This window comes from Taeniopygia guttata, chromosome 1 (assembly GCF_048771995.1).
Source record: "Taeniopygia guttata chromosome 1, bTaeGut7.mat, whole genome shotgun sequence".
In the NCBI taxonomy this organism is placed as follows: Eukaryota; Metazoa; Chordata; class Aves; order Passeriformes; family Estrildidae; genus Taeniopygia; species Taeniopygia guttata.
In genome coordinates, this window is record NC_133024.1 from 29,950,877 (window position 1) to 29,970,947 (window position 20,071).

Below are 20,071 nucleotides of genomic sequence, written 5' to 3' on the forward strand. Positions count from 1 at the left end.
GGTCCGGGGCATCCCGGCGCCGCCGCCCTCGCGCTGCCCCGCGCGTGCTGAGCGCGGCGCGGCCGTTACGGCACCGCGGCCGCTATGCTGCGAGCGGCGGGAGCCAGCGCGGGAGGCGGCGGCGGGCGGGGGGCTCGGTGCAGGGAACAGCCGCGGCCTCCTCGCCTCAGCCGCGGGGAGGAGGGACACCGAGGCGGGGGGAAGGCGGGGTGGCGGCGGGGGGGGACGAGCGGAGCGTCGCGTCGCGTCGCTCGCTTCCCTCTAGGACCGCGCCGCCGGCGGGGAGGAAGGGGCGCGTCTCCCCGGAGCCTTCGTCGCCCCGCGCCCTCCTTCCCAGGCCCGGTGCCGGAGGGGGTGGGGGTGGGCGCCCCGCGGGTCCCCTCAGGCTCGGCGGTGCCCGGGGCGGGTGAGATGTCGGGCTGAGCGGGCGCGAGCCCGCGGGGGTGGGGTCCGCCGTGCCCGGGAGGGAGGGGGCGGGCGGGGGGGTGGTTGGGACCGTCCCCTCACAGCCGTCCCGCCCCGCCGCGCTGCGCCCATGGTGATTGTGCTGCGTCCCCCGCGCGCGGAGCGGGGCGAGCTGCCCGCGCCTCCCCGCCGCGCCCGCCGCGGCGCCCAGGTGGGTGGCGGAGGGGGAGCAGCGGCGGCGGCCGCTCGGTGTGCGAAGGGCGAGGGGCGGGAGGGGCCCGGGACCCGCGTTCCGCGGGCGGGTCGGTGCGCTGCGAGCGCGGGCTGGGGGCCGCCGCCCCGCGGGCTCGCTCGGCGGCCGCGTCCCCGCACGGGTCCGTGAGGAGCGGCCGTGGCTGTGGGGGCTGATCTTCACGTGATGGAGCTAGGGGGGTGTGTGGCTGGCGTTGGGTCTGGCAGCAAGATCTTCCCAACTAGGTTTCCTCTCCCCTTTTGTTTTCCGGTGTTTAAAAAAGAGCTGGTGGCACATCGGTGTCTTAACTGCCTGAGATCTTACCAGGGGCTCCGTGTTCCAAGCGTGCCACTGTTAATCTTGGATAGATTCCATCATTTAAGCAAGCATCCTCTAGACGTGTTATTTTGGTTTGGGTTTTTTGCCTTTTTTTTTTCTTTTTTTTTGTCACCGTTTATAAACCGCTGTTTATTTTCTGTGGCAGCGTGGGTTGTAATGCATGGGAGTACATGCTCCCAATGCACAGGAATACACGCTTCTGAACTGAAACGTACTTTTCTCCAGATTCAGATTCTCATCTGAATCCTAAGGGTTATTCTGGGGGAGAGGTTTAAAGACTCACAAATAAATAGGAATAGTTTTTGTAGGTTTAGAAACTTAATTTCCTCGTATGTTCCCCTGTTGGTACGGATTTGTCTATCCATTGAACACACATTCTTAAGTAGAAGAACAAACTGCTTAGCTTTAAGGGCTTTTCCCCCTTAAAATTGGTTTGTGTGATAGTATATTTGTGTAAAATACTTAAAGTTGCACATTTCCTCTAATTATGTTCATGTCATCATTTTTCTTTTGGCTTTGCTTACTGTTTTGAATAGCACCTTTTCTTCCTTTGGGATTTCGTTTATTTCATACCTTTGTATGTTTATGTCTAATAGGGATGTTTCTTCTTTTTTCTTTTTCCTCCCTAGGTGTTGGTGACTTCAGTCATTTAGGGATTTAATTCTGAGGAAGTAGAGACACAAGGATTGAATTTCTTTTACATAGAAAAGCTACAGCTCTTCACCAGTACTCTTTTTACTCTTTCCCATCCTTCCCTGCTCCGCAGGGGAGAACAATTTGGGAATTATTTTAAACATTGATTTACTCCCCCCTCCCTCTCTCAGAAATCTACCCTGGTCCCAGAGGTATCCGCTAGACAGTGCCTGACAGGACCAGAAGAACGTTATCACTGCTTGCTTGCTTTGGGAGCTCCAGCAGTACCCTTCCCTCCTTTGGGGTGTAGTGCAGGGAGGCATCCAGAAGACTTCCGTGCCACCCTTTTTGGTTAGTAGAGGATCCAGGAAAAGGGGTACCTAGCGAGACACGTGACCTCCTTAAGGGAGCCAGAACTGAAGCAGCACTTGGCACGCTGAAGGAAACACCCATCTTTAGTCCCTTTTTCGTCTTCCACTCCTTCCTCACCAAATTTCTGGTAAGTCTCTTCAGCCCATTCATTCACGCAGTGCATGTTTCCCTTCCCCCACTCCAGGCGCTGGGAGAGGCATGCACAGAGACTGTGGGGTGGGGGAAGGGAGGAGGGAAAACTGGCTGTGTACACACGGATGGGGGGGAGAGGGGGAATTTGTACCACACTGCGGGAGAACCTGGCACAGGTGGAAAAGCAGCTGATGTGGGAGGAAATGGTGTGTTTTATTTGCACAGGGTCGTGCGTGCGTGCGCACACAGGGACAGCGGAGGGGCATGAAAAAGCTGAGAGCCTGTTGTTGGAAAAAAAATACCAAGACCAAAGTAGAAGGATGGCTGATACTGACCAGTATTGGGCTCATGTTGCGGGGAGGAAAGAGAATGGATTATGCGGTGGTGATCGGGAAGTGGGGTGTGTGAATGAGGAATCTTGTGTTCTACTTGCAAGCATGAACATAGAGGAGGAAAGATGGGGGGTGTGAATGTCTGCCTTTCAGAGGCAGCTGTGCCTGGGAGGATTGCTGCTAGCATCTTGAACATCACTCAGTGCAAAGGTGGAGACAAGGAGATGAAAGCCATCATGGGGAGTGCAGTTGCCCGTCTGCAGGGGTGGGAATGAATGGGAACAATTAATATATTCCCCTATCCTTTGGCTGTTGCAGTCTACAAATCTCAAAGGGAAAAGGAGGTGAATACTGTGATGTGCTTTCAAAGAGGTGTGCTTGGGGGTTCACCTGGCTGCAGAGACTTTCAATTCTCCGATGCATGTGTAGAGGGTGGATGATAATGCAGCAGCAGTGGACAGATTGTGCTGCAGCTTTTCAATATATTATATAAAATGCATTTAAATAACTATTTTAATTTTTCAGATTCTTCAGCTTTTAAAAATGTGTTCTTTCCAAAGATTCTCAAACAGTTACGTGACAGTCTTAGGAAAACTAGTTTCTGGTATATAAAAGAGGAATTTTTCTTGATGTTGGCCTTAAGCGTCACCATGAAGCAGCATTGTCAGGAATGAGTTGACTTATCTTGGATTTATTTTTCTAAAGATGTCAGTTCTTTTCTCTATCACCATGTGATATATTCATCATCCATACATATTTTGTAACATTTTCTTTAGACGATCATCATTCTGGTATGTTCGTATGGAAAAAAAAATCGCTTTATGCTCAAAACAGCTGTGAACTGTTTGCAGACCTGCTCTCCCTATGACATAGAAAGTCCTATTTCTGGGATGTTTCAAATACTGCTCTCTTCTCATTAAGATGAGACAGAGACTTCCATGACAGTGTATGATGGATTACATGCTGGGTCATGTGCTGGACAACTGTTCATTAGCTGTTTAACTGGTCTGCTATCTAAGATTGACTTTATAAATCAGATCTGCCTTGAGGTGTCTCCTGAAGGAGATAACATGCAAGCATCTGCCAACCATTCTTAGGTCTTCACTATATTGAAATGCATCCTTCCAGCCATTCTAGAAACTGCTGTAATGGTAGACATGATTGGTTTATTGGAAATGTGTACTCAGTTTTAAGCCTTAGCTAATTTATGATGAAAAGGAAGTCAAAATATCTTTTCCAGATTGAATAGCACTGTTCTGAAAATGAGTATTAAGGGATAAACATTAATGGTGTTGTTAATATTACTCGTAGTGAGGCGAGTGCTTGGAGCAGTGTTTCTCCTATAGTTCTCCATTTCCCATGGCGGTTGTGACTGTCAGTCTCTTGCTCATTCCTTTGCACTTCCCTGAGATTTTTATTGTCAGTATCTCAACTGTAGGGATTAAACATGCCTAGAGGTATGCTAAAACTAAGGTTTGGTTTTATCTCTCTATTAAACACTGAAATCTGTGGAGTTTGTGTTATCTGCACAGTGCTGTAACTGAGAGTCTGAGCCAAGCTCTAAAAAATGGGCGATTCTGGGAGGGGCTGTTGGTAATAACTGTTCCACTAAGGTGTTTCCCAGATCTCACTGTAGGCGGTGGGAATGTGCTGCAACATCAGAACACAGGTCTAGCAGGTGGAATAGCTAGATCACGTTGATCCTTGATACTATGAACATTTGGGATTCCATTCATTATTCCTTCCCATAGGAAAGACACAACCTAGACTTTTTATTTTGTAAAAGCATTGAGGAGTTGCATCCTCAATAAAAAGAATACTGAACTTTTTTTTTTGGATACTAGATTCCTTTTATCTTACACATTTATCAATTGTATATAAATTAATCAGTATCTCCTAAAAATGGGTTTCTTGTTTCATGTTAAGGGAAATACATCATGGTGAAAAAGAAACTAGTTTATTTTTCTCCTTCTTTTGGGTGTTGAAGATAGGAGAACAAGTAAATGAGCCATGAAGAGAACACCCCATTCAAGGCAAAAAGAGTGGTCTTCAGAGAGGATTTCCAGATCTTTCTAGACAGCTGATCTGATTGGCTGAATTTCCTGTTATTTCAATAAAACATATTCATATATGATGTAAAGTAAAAAAGGAGCACAGTGAGTGCTTTTGTTAGAACAGCTGCTAGAGGTGTACTGCAGATTGAAGGAATGTGGGAGGAAATAGGTTTGCATGTGCTGGGGAGGGAAGGAAGCTGCTGTGTGATTGCTGGAGTAAGGCCTGGCTTAACCAGGATAAGGGTGGCACAGCTGAAAGATGAGGTGAGCGTTCATTCCCTCCATAAATTGCAAGGAATCTGTTCCACACAGTGTATTCCTGAAGCAGTTGTGGCAGTGTCTGCTTGGCTGGTGTGACACACAGTTTGATTTTTATCACAGACCTTTTACTTTGATACCACCCTTTTTCCCTCTCTGAGTCTGTTACATGCAGTTAAGTTTGTGATTATTTTTTGCCTTCTAATTTCATAAATCTGTGAAGTAGTTATTGAAAGATTGTACTTACTTTGACTGTAGTAGCTTTGAGTGAAAAGTGCACTTGAAGTGGCCATCTTAAAGTTATTTAAACATCTGATCTTCCCCTTATATATACCGTAGTTACTTTGCAGTAGATGCTCTCATGGATTAGGAAGTATTCTCTGCACACCCAGCATTGTCCGAGGCTGTGTCTTTTAGATTGAAATGGGTGGAGTTGGTTTTCAGAGAAGAATTCTGGAAGTAATATCCAGCTTCAGAGTGTAATGCTTTTGTGCATCTGACTGCAACGCCAGCTTTCCTCCTACAAACCATTTTCTTGAGAATGTGCAAGGGAATTTTAAGATGTTTGGGTTAATAGGGTAAATTGCAAGTTTTGTTATGTGGGATTTCTTACACAATCAAAATAGATTATAAGGTGAGACTGAAACTGATGAATATATTCCGGCTTTAGGAGCTGAATGTTAGAAAAATAAATTATTTTGGGTAGAAAAAAAAAATATGGTACTGGGTTGGAGGTGAAGGATCCAAGATTTAGGACTGCTAGTTTCTGTCTCTGCTGCTGGCTTGTAGTTTGTTCTAAAGTGAGCTTCTCAGTCTTGCAGATTTGAGATTGTTGCCTGCCTATCTTATGATAAGATGGGGGTTTTCATATATACATTTATAAAACCATTAAGATTTTGAGCAAATGAGATGTAGTATTAGGGGAAAGATGAATAGCCATACCTCAGGCATTTTTATACACCCGCTGGTTTAAATCATCGTTGATATATATGGGTGGCCCTTCTTGGCAATGTTGTAACTTCTTTCAGAAGTAGAAAATGGAGGAAAGAGAAGGATACGCCTTTTTTCTTTCTTCTTTGACCCTTTGCTGATTTTTAAGAAATTAAGTGCTGAAATGACAGTCAGGGAGAGGTGATGGTGTATTTCAGGGGGTGGAGATGGGGCCACGTAGTGAAGAGCTTTGAGGAAAATTGAAGCAGATTGGCAAAAAAAGCAAAATGGGGAGAAAATACTTGGTTCTTGCATCTGCGTTAGAACCAGTACTGAGGGAGAAAAAGGCTCAAACCACAAAAACCCCAAACTAAAACCCGAAGCAGGCAGAAAATTCACGATGGTTTCTGATTTATGTTTGTTTTGTTTTTTTTTAACGCTAAGAAGGTGTGCGTGGTGTGTTTTTCCATGCCCTCGGCGTTGTCCCGCTGTTGGGCGGGACGCGCCCGTCGGGGCCGGGGCAGAGCGGCGCTGCCCGGCAGGGGCGGCAGGTGGCGCTGCTGGGCCCCGCCGGCCCCTCTGCAAATGGCAGCGCTGGGGCAGCGCCCGCGGCCCCGGGCTGGGCCTGCGGCGGGGGCATTCCTGCGGGCACGGGCTGTCCCGTGCCCAGCACGGGATGTCGTTCCAGGAAGTTCTGTAAACTACTGCCTCCAGACCTGCATTGTTAAGGGAGACACAAGCGGGGCAGGGTCTGATAGATGTCAGCCATCGCCAGGCCAAGCCTCGTCTTGCCCTTTTCACTTCCAGCTGCTTTGAAGAGCAAAGAGGTTCTTGGAGAGATCAAAAGATACTTCTTATAACTTCCCACACCCATTTTTCTGCAGGGAGCAAACACTCTTTTTCCTGCTTTACCTTGAACATCTTGACTGCATTGAAGGGCTGGTCTGGGTCTGTGATTGTCTTTCCATAGCTTCTGCCTTTATCCAGGCTGTTAGAAGAACTGTAGTCCTTGGCTTTATTGTTGCACCTCATTTACCAAATCAATGGAAAAAAAAATCTCACAGTCTTTGTGTGTTGTTACTACGGTTCTCAGTACCAGGGATAAAAATGTCCACTTGAAATTTTATTTTCTTATTAAGAAAAAGCTGTTGCGGTAGAAAAAAAAGATTTTTAATGCTAGAAAAACCTGGCTGGTTCTTATAGTTGTAACTAAACAATCCTTTTGTCCCAGAACCTGCTGCAGGAACTAAAATCCTTTGTAATATCAAGTCATAGCAATTATATAGTAAAGATGTTATAGTACATACCTTGTCTGCTGGCAGCAGTCATTATGACTACCAGGCAAAACGCCTGTTTCTATCTAAGAGTTCAGTTCTGCTAGGAGCTTATTCAGTTATATTGGTGAAAGTTATGATTTTTACATCTTTATTTTAATAGGAAAGTTTAAAGGTGGCACAGAAAACTATTCTGTTTTTTCCCAGAATTCCTATTCCCTACACCATGCTTGTCTTTCTTGAAGATAAAGGAGTAGTCCATTAATATACCTGTAATTGGTTTACAGCTTTTAAAATATTTCAGTAAAAATATATTCAGTCAAAAATAGCCCATGTCCTCTGTATTCAAAGCAAAAGGAGCAGTACCTTGCTATTATCAGTTCTAAGCCTATTGAAATTCTTCAATTTTAACTGTATTTTCTGTTCTTGCTCTTGAATTCATTAGTGTTGTTTATGTGTAAAGGGGGTTTTAAAAAATTGATTTGAAGCAAGAAAGGGCTACTACTGACACTCTGACCTTGATTTTGCTTTATTTTATGTGTTAATGTTCTGTATTCTTGACAGTTTGTTGTTCCTTGTTTCTGTTGGCTTTACCATTGTTATGTGTTCTGGATACTACTTAATATATTTCTAAGTATATCTCACAGCAGATGTGAAATATTTGTGAGAGCAAAACAGTCCTAAATAGTTACCTGGAAGATTCTGTGGTAATGAATTTCTGTTCTTCTGGTCTGCTTTTTTAACATAAAGAGTTTGTTACACTCTACTCTTTCATATGTGGTGGAATGAGACAAATCAAGTGTATCACTGGGTATTTTAGCAGTGCCTAGGAGAAAGGCTGAGTTATTTCACTAGAAGGAATTATCCTAATAATGAAGTTGAAATTCTGGCCTTCATATGTGGCCATTCAAATTGTTTTCAGTTACGTCTTTGTGTTCTTCTTGAGCAGAAAACTGGGATGAGACCAAGACCTAATTTCTAGCATTTAACATTCGTGGAATGGAAACAGATTTGTTTCTGTTGTTGGTACTTTTGGTTGCAGAGTAGGTGCAGACATTATTTTGCTTCTTGGAGGTTGGAAGTTGCAGCCTGTTGAAATGGACTGACTTGCGCAGAGGAAGTGGGACAGTACAGCAGGGATCATGAAGATAAGAGCCTGTGTACTCTAACAGAGTCTCATCTTCTCCACTGTCTAGCAGTTCCATTGGAAGGAGACCTTGAAGGTTGCAAGACAAGTCCAAGATGTGCAGTTCAGTTGCTCCCAGGCTGTGGTTCTTAACAGACCGCCGCATCAGAGAAGATTACCCTCAGCAGGAGATCCTGAGAGCACTGAAGGCCAAGTGCTGTGAAGAGGAGCTGGATTTCCGGGCCTTGGTGATGGATGAAGTGGTGCTGACCATTGAGGATGGAAATCTTGGTGAGAATGAGCTAGGCCTGGGAGTGTGCTGAAGGGGTACTTGGAAAAAGATTGTAAAATGGAGCATCGGTACTATTTAATAACAAATTCCATATATGCCAGACTGCCTACCATTTATCATCTAAATCATGTAGCTGTACATCCTACAGTTTTTGTTTAGAATGAATTATGTTAATCAAATATAATTGTTCAGTTTGATAATTTGCATTAGAGCCATTTTTGCCTTCCCTCTGCAGAAAAGAGAGGAGGATTGTTTCATTTTGGTGAGTCTAGGGTAAGGACTACAGGACCCCTGAATTAATAAGGAATCATGGAGTTTAATTTTTGCTTCAGTACTTGAACTTTGTGGGTCACATTTAAGAGTTTCAGAGGGACTTTTTTCTTCTGTTTGTGTTCTGGCTCCAAAATAGAAAACTCTGGAAATAATCTAAAAGGAATTTTCAATGAAAAGTACAAAGTGTCATAGAACTAGAGGTTATAATGTGACATAACTAAAGCATGCTGCTGTACAGATGTGAAGTTATGTGAATTCCAAAAAAGAACAGTGCTGATAAAGTATGTGCATCAAATAATTTGAGCTATTACTACAATTTACAGTGTTTAAAACTAAATGGTAAGATTTCTGTTCTATTTTCCTACTAACTTTTTTTTCTTGTGCTGATTAAAAAGGAAAAATAAAATGTTAAGTTGCATTAGAAATGTTAAGTAAAGGATTATTACTTACTATCTATTACTGTAGATAGTAAGCTTATGTGATGGGGAAGATACTAATACCACCAATGTCAAGCTGTGTAACACTTATCATTTATTTTTGTTTCAGCATTTGTTAATTTGGATTTCCTAAAGCAAGGAGATTGTAGTGGTTTTTTTTTACCTTTAACTCTTTCATTCCTCTTCCCCATTTATCAGTCAAAAAAATGTATTGCTGGAGACCCAGGGAAGAATTACATTTCTGAAAGTTGTATTAGAGTAATTCTGTGAGGGAAGAAAATATGAAAATACCCTCAGCCGTGAAGAAGAGGCTGCCATATATACCTTGTTCCTCTTTGGGAAACCATATGTGGGAAGGGAATCATAAAACTGACTCTGGGGAAGAACTTTGGTCAGAATTTATACCCTATTTTGGCATGAATCAATCAAGTATAAAACACATGTGTGGTAAATCCAGTATTTTTTATTCTGGTATTTCTAAACTTCTGTTTACCTATTTTGTCTTTTAATCTGAGGAGTCTTATGATTTTTATCACAGATTGAAATTCTGTAGGATATCTTCAGATCAAGGTAACTTCTTGTCAGAAAGTCTGAGCTCTGAGCGTGTTTTCCTTTGGACAGAGTGTAATGGGAACATAGCCATCCTGGACTGTAGCTGCAGTCTCTGAGATGCACAATTAGTCCTTCAGCATTTCAGTACTGTTTTTTATTTCTTGATGATTTCTTCTTTTCTGTCTTCTGTCTGTTTTTGGGGAATTAGATAGGGCAAGTGTAAATTGTGGACCTTTCTGCTCTCTTCTGTCTGATGTCTCCTAGTGCTGTGTCTATTGCAAGGAAAACGATAAAAGTAGTGCAAGTTAGAAAACTAATATTGGAGAATGTGTAGTAAAAGAACAAGAAAAATTAAGAACATTACTACTAGAACAAAATGCAAGAAAAGGGTAATTATTCTCATACAAAGTGTTCATTCAATATGATGTATATAACTGACCATTTGAAAAGGAGTGGCATATAAGTGCTGAAAGATTGTGGATAGAATTTTTTTTAATAAGTAGTCTGGTCTGTCTAATTGTGGTGGTGTTGTTTTTTTTTTTTTTTTTTTTTTTCCTGAGCATTGGCAATTGTATCAAACAATTCCTTCTCTTGGAGAGAGCAATGAATAATATTCCCTCTTAATTTTCCAGTTGTGTTTTTTCTAGAGCTTTTGCATGTGCTTTGATAAAGATTTCTGCTGGGGGCACAGCACAAGAAAAAGCTTTGTGTTTAATTATCTTTTTTAAAGACCTCAGTTGACCTACGAAAAGGTGTCCTGGAACGAAATCCAGGAGGTAGTGCATTCTGTACCCTTTTTGTTATCTACTGTTGTGTGAGGGATCCAGGTTGAGTAAAATTTTCTGTGACAGAGGGGTTGATGAAGAGAATGTATCTTCAGTGGATAATCATGTGCTTTTGCTTTATTTTCTATTATTTTTTGTCTGAAAGCTTGGCAATTCAAGGCTCAAACTCTGAAGGTAATACATGATATTGGAGGAAGCAATAGCTGGGATTTTTCCCACATATTCACACTTTGATTGGAGCTTTTTTGGACCTTTAAAACCAAGACAATTTCTTAAGTAAATTGTTTGAAGAATGTTAAATTTACACAGTCAAGTTGGATATTACAGGGCGCTATTTAAAACCTCAAAAATGTGGTACTTCTTTAGATGACAGAGTCAGTAATCCTTCTTGTGGGCTTGCTGACTGACAGGAACATGGCTGGAGACTTCAGAGACCAAAAATTCAGCATAAGATATTAAAAAGCTTAAAATTATTGACTTCACAGGGGTAGAGTGGAAAAGACACTTCTAAATGTAGGAAAAATGAGCAGAACCATGGGATACATGCATGTGAAAATTGTCCCTTCCACAAACCACATGGCTTAAGCCTTAACAGTAGAGCACACCCATGCAGGTATCACTGATGCCCAGGCCAAAGTCAGATTCATAAAGCTTTTGTGATGCTGAGATTTACAAAATTTGTGTCTGTCAGAAATGATAAGTTTTGTAATGGCCAAAGGGAAAGTGGGAGGAGGGGGGGGGTGTTTCACTCCATGGATTCAGCAGCAGCCACTCCTTGGGGCAGGTACTGCAGGGCTGGATGGGAAGTGTGGCTGGATTCTAAAAGCAAACCAACAGTGTAGGCCCAGCAATCCCTGCTGGTTCCTTTTCTTTCACAGCTGAAACTCAGGATGACCCAAAATCCCAAGCACCCCATACAGTCCCTGGATCACCGGCCACATGATGAACCTGTATGCAGCTCAAGATCCACATTAAATACTTCAACACAGCATGAGTCCAGAAGTGATTGTAAATGCAAGTTAAAAGATGTAAAATTAAAGTTTTTCCTTTCTAGTCTAAAAGGAAATTCTTAAACCGATTTATGCTTAAACGGTTTTGGAAATAAGTTCAAACAAGTGTTTTTTGAAATTAACTATGGTTTATGCCTTACTTGAATAGGTGTCTGCTTACCCAAGCCCATGCACTCCTTTATCTTTTCCATAGTAGCAGTAGTACTCTGTAGATTTACAAGGCAAAAGCTGAGAAAAAATAAGTGGAGGAGTAGAGCTGTATAAATTAATTTTTTCTGCTTGTATGGTGGGTTGAGCGTGTTGAGATGGTTACTGAATCAGACATGCACAACATTGTTGCACAGGAATGGACAAGAAAGTGGAGGGTGATAACTGGACTGGTTTGATTTAAACTTAAGCTGTGTAGCTGTAGCCTAAGTTTCTTAAGAGCTAAATACTTGAAACTAAACCAGTCTAGGACAATCTGCTGCTGAGTGGAGCAGCTGTGTTCCTCTTGTCTCTTTCCAGCTTTGCTGTTGCTGCTTGCCTTGTAAAGGAATTCATGTCTCTCTTGGGTTGCTTTCATGTTGTACCTCAGCTAATTAAAAAAAAAAAAAAGGTTTACCAAGTTGTCTGCTACTTTGCAGGATCTGGCATTTGTGTGAGTTGGGTTGGCCAACCCATTGGAAGACTAACTCCACCAAATAATTAACAGTTCTCTGTTGGAATAGATTGTTGCACCAACCCTTTTTGTGGTCACACAATTCCTAGCTCTGGTACACAGGCTAGAGTGGGGTTGTTCTTTCAGAGAATGGCTTGTATTTATGTTGATTTAGTTATAGCTCCAGAAATACTTCAAACCAGGAATTTTCTCGTAGTTGGAATGTCTGGTAGTGTCAGCTTTAGGATTATTTTGTTTGTGCATGGCATCTGGTATTTACCAGATGTAAAGATTACAAACTCAATGTCTAGTTTTCTAATCTAGTTTGGCAATTCCTATATTTATTTGAAATACATAGCAAGTAATGCAACAAAACTCTGCAGGACATTTTTTAGACATCTCTGTGAAGTCTTAGTAGTGAGTCCTGTCAAAATGTATACTTTTAAACTATATGTCTAAGCTTGCTAATGCAGTGATGTAATAGGCTTGAGGAATTTCCAGCTAAACAAATTAAAGCTTGTGAGCAGAAATATGTGGTGTGGGATAAGGTGGAGGTGGAGGAAGCTGGTAGGAAAATCCCACCCTATAGGGGGGACTTTATGGACAAGAGACAAAACATACCATGGGTTGTCTCCTCATTTTGAATATTCTTTCTTCTTCCCTGTGTCTAGGATTGAGTAGTACATTTCCCCACAGACTCCACACCTTACCTGTAAGGTAGCATAGTTCAAGAACTATTATTTGGTGAAGAAAATGTTAGGAAAATTTGGATCCTTCCCTCATTAAAATTATACATAGTAATACTTTCATTAAATTTTTTTGCTACTGGAACAGCAGAAATTGGAAATCACTCAGTCAGCAATTTACCAATGCCTTTATTGTAGATTTTTGGAATCTCCATGTTTTCTGATACTGTCCTGTGAAGGAAAATGGTTTTAAGGAAAGTAGCTTTGATGAACTTTGAGCTGTTGAAGATGCTGGAGTGACTTAAGTATAAAACAAAGTATTAACTTTTCCTAAGACTTTCTTGGCTTTTCCTTTGGGAATGTGAAACCGAATTTCACATTCGGTTTAGGTGAGGAATAAAAAGGGTGTAATAGTCATGTATTCTAAAACAATAATACATTGTGCACAGTCAGCTGACTTTTCTTAAATCAGATGGGTAGCATCTGGAAACAGATCTCTTACCTTCATTTTTTTCTGCAGAGAAATTACTTAGAAGGTAGATTCTTTTAATTTGGTAATGGTTGGTGTGCTGATTTAGGCATCTGCATTTCCAGTGTGGGTCTGAACTTTGCAATAGAAGGCAGTGTCGTGTTTAAGTCTTTCATCTTGCAAGATGTGCTTTTGTTTCGTATGATCTGTCCTTCATTTCTTACTTAGTTTGAACTAGTAATGAGTAGTTGTGATCTTTGATTTTTTTTCACACACTAGATTAGACATAATTTGAAATAAACATGAAGGAATCGGCACAGTTGAAAGATTTCTGTAAAGTATGGAAAGCTGTAGGAAAAAAGGTTAGGGTGGATTACAAATTCTTGTGTTTTCATGTAATGGTAAGAAGAACGCTTTGAATCAGCTAGATCCATGGTAAGAGAGGGCTTTTACATATATTAAATGGTTTCCATATCAAAATACCAAACTCTTAATGTTTTTGTAAGTCACCTAAAGACTGTCATCTATCACACAACAGGGAACATAGTCATGCCCTCTTCCTTCTGGCTGTTTCAGTAGTCCCCTGGCACTTGTTAGTCCAGCAGTGCACCTTAATGTAAGAACTTTTCCTGCAGCATGCAGGAGTGGCTTCGGGAGTGATGGAACAGAGGCAGGCAGCCTTGGCAAGGTGCCTTTCTGAGCACTGCAGAGTTGGCCTGTTTCCTGCTATTAACTACAGCCAGAGCGGCCATTACTTCCTCTGCAGAGTTGGGAAATCGGTTTGTGACTCAAGTGAGAGCGGGATAAGGGACTGCATTGTGTGCAAAGGACTGGAAGGTGGTTAGACATGAAGTGGATTTTGTGCTGTGGAAAGTGCTGGTCTTAGAATCACTTGAAACTGTTTCTGATGTTTTTTCACTGTGAAAATTGATCACTTCCAGTCTGATTGATGTTAAAACCATAAACATTATTCTTAGGCAACTATGGACTATATAGTTTTGGACTATATAGATATGGACTATATATAGATTTTGGAATGGTAGCTGTGTTTAGAGGAGGGTGTAATTTAGTATGTGACACCCTGGTATTAGATACCCAAGACGAACACATCTCTGATAGAAAAAACTTGACATTTGCTTTATTATTGTAGTTTAACAACAGTGCTTTTCAACAGCTGCCATGTATGTTAAGAAGAATTGGTTTGGTTTTTTTTTTTCAGAACTATGACACCAAAGACAACTTTCTTATAATGCATAAAGAAAAAAAGGATTTATACTCCGTAACCATCCTGGGTGTTCTTGCAGTTTTCTTCCTTCCTGTCAGGGATTTCTATTCTTATGTGAATGATTGTCATCTTAAACTGATGCTAAAATAACAAAGGGTAACAGTGAATTTGATTTTCTCAAAATTGTTCTGTTTCTTCAGTGTGTCACCAGTTGTAGATATAGGCTCAGTCCAAAGCCACCTTGGCAAGGTGGAAGGGTGGGAATGTTTCTGCATGGAAATATTTTATTATGTTAATTGCAGAGGGCTGTGTTAAGGTCTGAAGTTTTTCATTTGCATGTGTTCTAGAACAACCAGCCAGGAAAATCAGACTTGTAGGGCACATCATCTTGAACATACGTGCATGTCATCGTATCTGAAAATGCCAGAAAGCATTGCCAGATTTTTAATTGTTGTAAGAATTCTCAGGAGTGACCATCTGGATGATAAACAATGTAAAAAGGGACAAAAGCAAGATAAAATAAGTGTTTCCATACATCCTAGTTGAGAAATGAAAATTAGCCTAACATTTGACAAGACAGTCTTTTACTGGCTGGGGGTTTTTCTGTGTCACTTTTCCAACAATCTCTGTTCCAATGCTGTGTCACCTAAGCAAGTTTTGCTGGCACATTTGTCTGAGCAGTTGTATTGTGAATTGGGTCTGCATACTGATGTAGTTTTAAACCAGTGTGTTCTTGGTGGCAGGTGGTTTTTTTTCGTCTTCATCAGTCCTCGAGTCAGGGAACAGCGTGGCTGCACAAACAGTTCTTCAGCACTTAAATCAGAAGGGCAAGCTGTGTGTTGCAGTGGGAGAGATTAGAAGATAGCACAAGTATTGATGTGAAAAACTTTATTTTATGAAACTGATGGCTATGCTTGCTTTCACAGATTTGTGATCAGAGAAGTACTCTTATCACTTGTTCTTTAAGCAGTAACAGCTTTGACTTTGTCCACCTATTCTCAGTTCGGTGGTTGTCCATTTGTGAATGATTCTCAGTGACTGTGAATGTGAGACAGACTGGTACTGCTGAACCTTGACCTGTATTGAGATGGTCTTCCAGTGTGCAGACCTGTGTTTAGATTGATATGGACTTCTAGGAGTACCAGTGTCCATGGATGAGTCCCTTAATTTTCTTATTTTTATAAACTCTCATGTAAATTTTAGTGAAATACTGGTTTTAAGAATTACAGTTTCCTTTTATATCTGCCCTTTACTGCATGGAAAAGGTGGAATGAAGAGCAGGACAACAACAAAAAGAATGTAACGACAGAAATGATCAATTTTTTTTCCTTATATTGTAAATAATTAATATTTACAATGTCATAAAAATCTGTGATGCTGTCCTTATAATGCTTATGCTTTGAATGGTAGAACTTACATGATTTCCATCTCCCTAAAGATCTAGTCCATTTTAAGATTAAAAGTGTGATAAAGTGCCTTTTTATTTGTCAAAAGTTAAGGAAGTTGATGCAGAATATATTACAGGTGTCCTGACAACTTGAGGAGAATACCTGACAGCAAAGGTGCTCTGCTTATGTTGTCAGAGAAACCCTGCTTAAATTACACTAATTGTGTTAACTTACAGGGAACCTTTCTTACTATACAGAAAGGTTTTCTTGCTCTGTGCTTCAGTATAGGGCAGATGTTGAACTGGGGACTGTCCTGCTGTGCTTGTTACCCATCTTGACACATCTGTGAGGAAAGCATGGAAGAACAGATATTGGAAGAGACACACAAGTGATTTGATGCATTTTGTCCAGGTGTGAAGTAAAAAGACTAGGTATGTCAATGCTCTTGATTTTTTAGCTGAGAAGGAGGTTGGACTGTACTGACACAGTTATTAGGGTCAAAGATTTTGTTCACCATAATAGTTGTAATGTAACACCCATTAAATAATGTGCTCAAAATCCATGCTATCAAATCCTGTTTCTTGGCAGTTTCTGTCTAAAGAATAATTAGATCTGGTAGGGAAACACAGCAGTCAGAAGATCAATAAATATTTCCCTTGAGTTCTAAGAACTTGATTTGAAAGTATCCTCTAGGTGTCATGTCAATTGTCTTGTTGTGTTGGTACAATGCTGGGGAACTTTGAGGGGGATGATTTACTTTTAATTTAAGTTTTTTCAAGGACAGAAGAAGAAGTCTTTTGTAAAAAGCTGTGTGAGTGTTCTCTTTAGCTGTTCAAAATATACAGCTATGAATTATTTGACAAGCAATCTAGAAATAGAGCATAGACAGAGCTGTTGGAGCACAATGTATAGGTGATTCTCATTACAGGTCCTTTTGATATGCTCACCATCACAACACTGGGCATTCCCAGTACCTGGGAAGGCATAAAGGGGTTTAAGTTAACTCAAGCCCATTGCTCTCTTCAAAACTCTTCTGGCTAATCATTCTGTTTTTATCCTCTAGGTTGGGCTGAGCCCTGGATACACTCCCCCATGCTGTCTCGTTACTTTGGGAAGGCATTCAGGCTCTTGCTGTTCTCCTGGACAAACATTTACACGTGCAATTGATTCACTCAGCTGAGAGACAAACAATCTTCTGTTACACACCTTTATCTTTAAAGCCACCTTTTGGTCTCTTTTGTCATAGAATGGTTTGAATCAGAAGGGACCTAGAAGATCATCTCATTTCACCCTCCCTGGTATGGACAGGGACACCTTCTGCTAGACCAGGCTTCTCAAAGCCCTGTCCAACTTGCCCTCAAACACTTTCAGGAATGGGGCAGCCACAAATTCTCTAGGCAACCTGTGCCAGTGCTTCAACACCTCATAATCAAGAATTTCCTCCTAATATCTTTCAGTTTAAAGTCATTTCCTCTCATCCTGTCACTTCGTGCCCTTGTAAATACTCACCATCTTTCTTGTAGTCGCCTTTCAGGTACTAAAAGGCTGTAATTAGGTCATCTGAAAGTCTTCTCCAGGCTGAGCATTCCCAATTCTCTCAGCCTTTCCTTATGGAAGGGATGCTCCACCTCTCTAGTCATCATATTATAAGGTCAGCTTTCTTAGCTGCAGCTGTGGTCAGTCACTTCCCTTATTTTCCCAGAGCTTCACATTTGCTCATCTTTGCTGAGCCTTCCCAGGAGTTTACTCATCCATCACATGGAGAAAAGAGCTGTAAGTACATAGAATCTGGAGTTTGGGGCATTTGCATCAATGTTAGACTTGTTTAGCATCTGTCTTTGCTTGAAGTAGTAAGTACAAGTATAATTCTTCCCAGGTTCATGCCCTGACCGTAGAGATGGAATATTTTCATTTTTGATGTGCTAGATGTATGCTTTATGTAACACAGAGTGACATGATACAGAGAGAGATCAGCTTAGGAAACTCTGTGCTCTGATGACTGTGTCAGTATTTGGATTCCATATCCAAGTAACTGTCCTTGACTCATGAGGTAAAAAGGGTATCTTTACCACCAGTTTGGCTTACTGTGAAAAGTGCCAAAATCCCTTTGTGAATCTAGTGTGAAAACTCAAGCTACTTCTTCCAAGTTTTTTGTTATACTCCAGATAGAACTGTGAAGGTCTTGAACTAATGAAGAGATTCTTTTGGTTTCCCCATCCCCAATAAAAGCTACTTGCTTTGACATCTGAATGGTTGACCTAACTGCTGAAATTGCTGGTGTCCTGACATTATGCTTACTTCCTGGTAAAGTCAGGATTTATTTAAAAGTATAATTTGAGACACCCAAGATGGTAAATGGATGACAGGTCCTAATTTATAATGCCTTCTTCCTTGCTTTCCAGTAAGAAGAGCATATTGTTTTGCTTTCTGTCTTATATATGAAACAAAACCATGGTTTCATCTGTTGGCCAGACAGGTGACACTGGTACAAAACTATTACTTTGCCTAATTTGGTCAAGGAAATGTTGAGTTTTACTACTGATTACCTTTTAAGTGATGTATTTATACCTGATAAAACATTGAATGAGGGTTTTTTGGCATTGCAGATGGGTCTCACATCACCCATCTTAACAGGGGGCTAAACCTTTGCATCAGATTTTTATTGCTTAGAATTTGTCCTTCCTTATTAATAATACATCTAACTCTTAAGTCTTAAATGTCTTTTTGAGGCTGTCTTGTGAATCTTTTGCCAAGTCATGCAGTGGACGGAGGACACTTCAAGGCAAAAAGAATGTTTTACCCCAAATCTGTAAGGATCTTTTTGGAAGGAGGAGCTTGGACCAGGAACTCAGCTTGACTGAAGTGGCTTTTGCCAGTGAAAGTAGACATACATTTTTTCTAAATAATTTATCATTTCAAAAAATAATCTGTTCAGCATCTTAGAGACTTGTTTAAGCTTCACAGCTAAAACATTTGAAACATAGCTGTGTATTATGGAAAAGAAAGGACCTCTGGTGTTGTGGCCTTCTGTCTGCTGTGGGATGAGAGATACAGTTTGGTCTGAGAACACAATTTAAAGTAGGGATCTTCTTTCATATTGGTTATACCTTTTCCCTCTGACACAAAGACTTGAATGGCTCATTCAGATATAATGGGGATAAGAGAATTGAAATTGGTTTGGGAGTGGGGACTGAGGTGCTGGTGAAGAAAAATGTGGTGTGAAGGCAGTGTACTTGGCAAACATGCTGGAACAAGAAACAGTAACAGGAAGTGATTGCAGAGAAACTCTTGCTAGATAAGGAGTTGTTTCCCTCATGAAGGAAATTGGAGATTGAAATTGGTGGGGGCACGGGTTTTGTGTTGAAACTTGCAAACTGAACAAGAAGATTCAAATGGGAAACAAGTTTGAAGGCAAGGCAGGCAAGTGAGCAGTTACAGTGGTATTCAAACTTGCAGGCAGAGAAACTGCATGATAGTAGGAGAAATCCATGGTTTGGAAACAAACTAGAATGTCTAGTGGGATCAATGTTATGGGGGGGTGTGTGGGGAGTGAGAATTTGGGGCAGAGCAAGCTAGTCTCACCCTCACATGCTATTCCACCATGTCAGGTATTACTTAGGTGCCAAGGGATGAAGTTCGCTTTTGATTTATCTGCAAGTATGAAGATAAAATTCTGTTATGAATAGCAGCAGCAAATAACCTAAACTTAGAAATTGGCAAAATAATATTTGGAATTTTGTCTTCTGTGTTGTGTATTTGTTTTCAATCACTACATTTTAATTTACTTAATTACATGCTACTTTTTCATTAGCCTCCTTAACATACATGGTGTTCTGCTCTGGAAATGTAACTTGCAGTATGGTGAAGAGGACAATTTGTAGGATGCCTTTTTTGTCATTTCAGAAATTTGTGACAATTGAAGCAGAACATTGCTGGAAGAAAATATGTTAGTCTGTGATTTAAATTGAACTGCTCAGAAATTGCCTTTAATTGCATGTTTTTGCATTTTCTGAGTGCCCAGACTTTGGATGCTAGGATCAGCTTTGTGAAAGAGCTGAATACTTAGATCCACAAATGAAGTCAATCAGGACAGCATGAGCAACTGAGAAATCATGGTGTTCCAAATGTGACATCTAGAATTCATTTGTCAACACTTACTCCCATATGGAGGAGAGAAACCCAGGTATCAGTAGAATATTCACTGATTTCCTGTGGTGTTAACAAAAT

At 41.1% G+C, this 20,071-nt stretch overlaps 1 protein-coding gene across 4 annotated transcripts in view; it reads left to right on the top strand.

Annotated features, from left to right (window-relative positions):
- The first annotated feature begins 212 nt into the window (after positions 1-212).
- RIMKLB (ribosomal modification protein rimK like family member B) overlaps positions 213-20,071 on the top strand; it is a 50,722-nt gene continuing 30,863 nt past the window's right edge. Inside the window, exons 1-3 of one of the 4 annotated variants that reach the window (XM_072926386.1) lie at positions 213-406; positions 1,606-2,108; positions 8,158-8,378. In XM_072926386.1, coding sequence (XP_072782487.1) covers positions 8,204-8,378 — 175 coding nt within the window. In that variant the 5' untranslated portion in view covers positions 213-406; positions 1,606-2,108; positions 8,158-8,203. Of the gene's footprint in view, positions 407-469; positions 617-1,605; positions 2,109-8,157; positions 8,379-20,071 lie in introns of those variants that run through there. The other 3 variants (XM_072926383.1, XM_072926375.1, XM_072926381.1) reach the window with 3 other exon arrangements.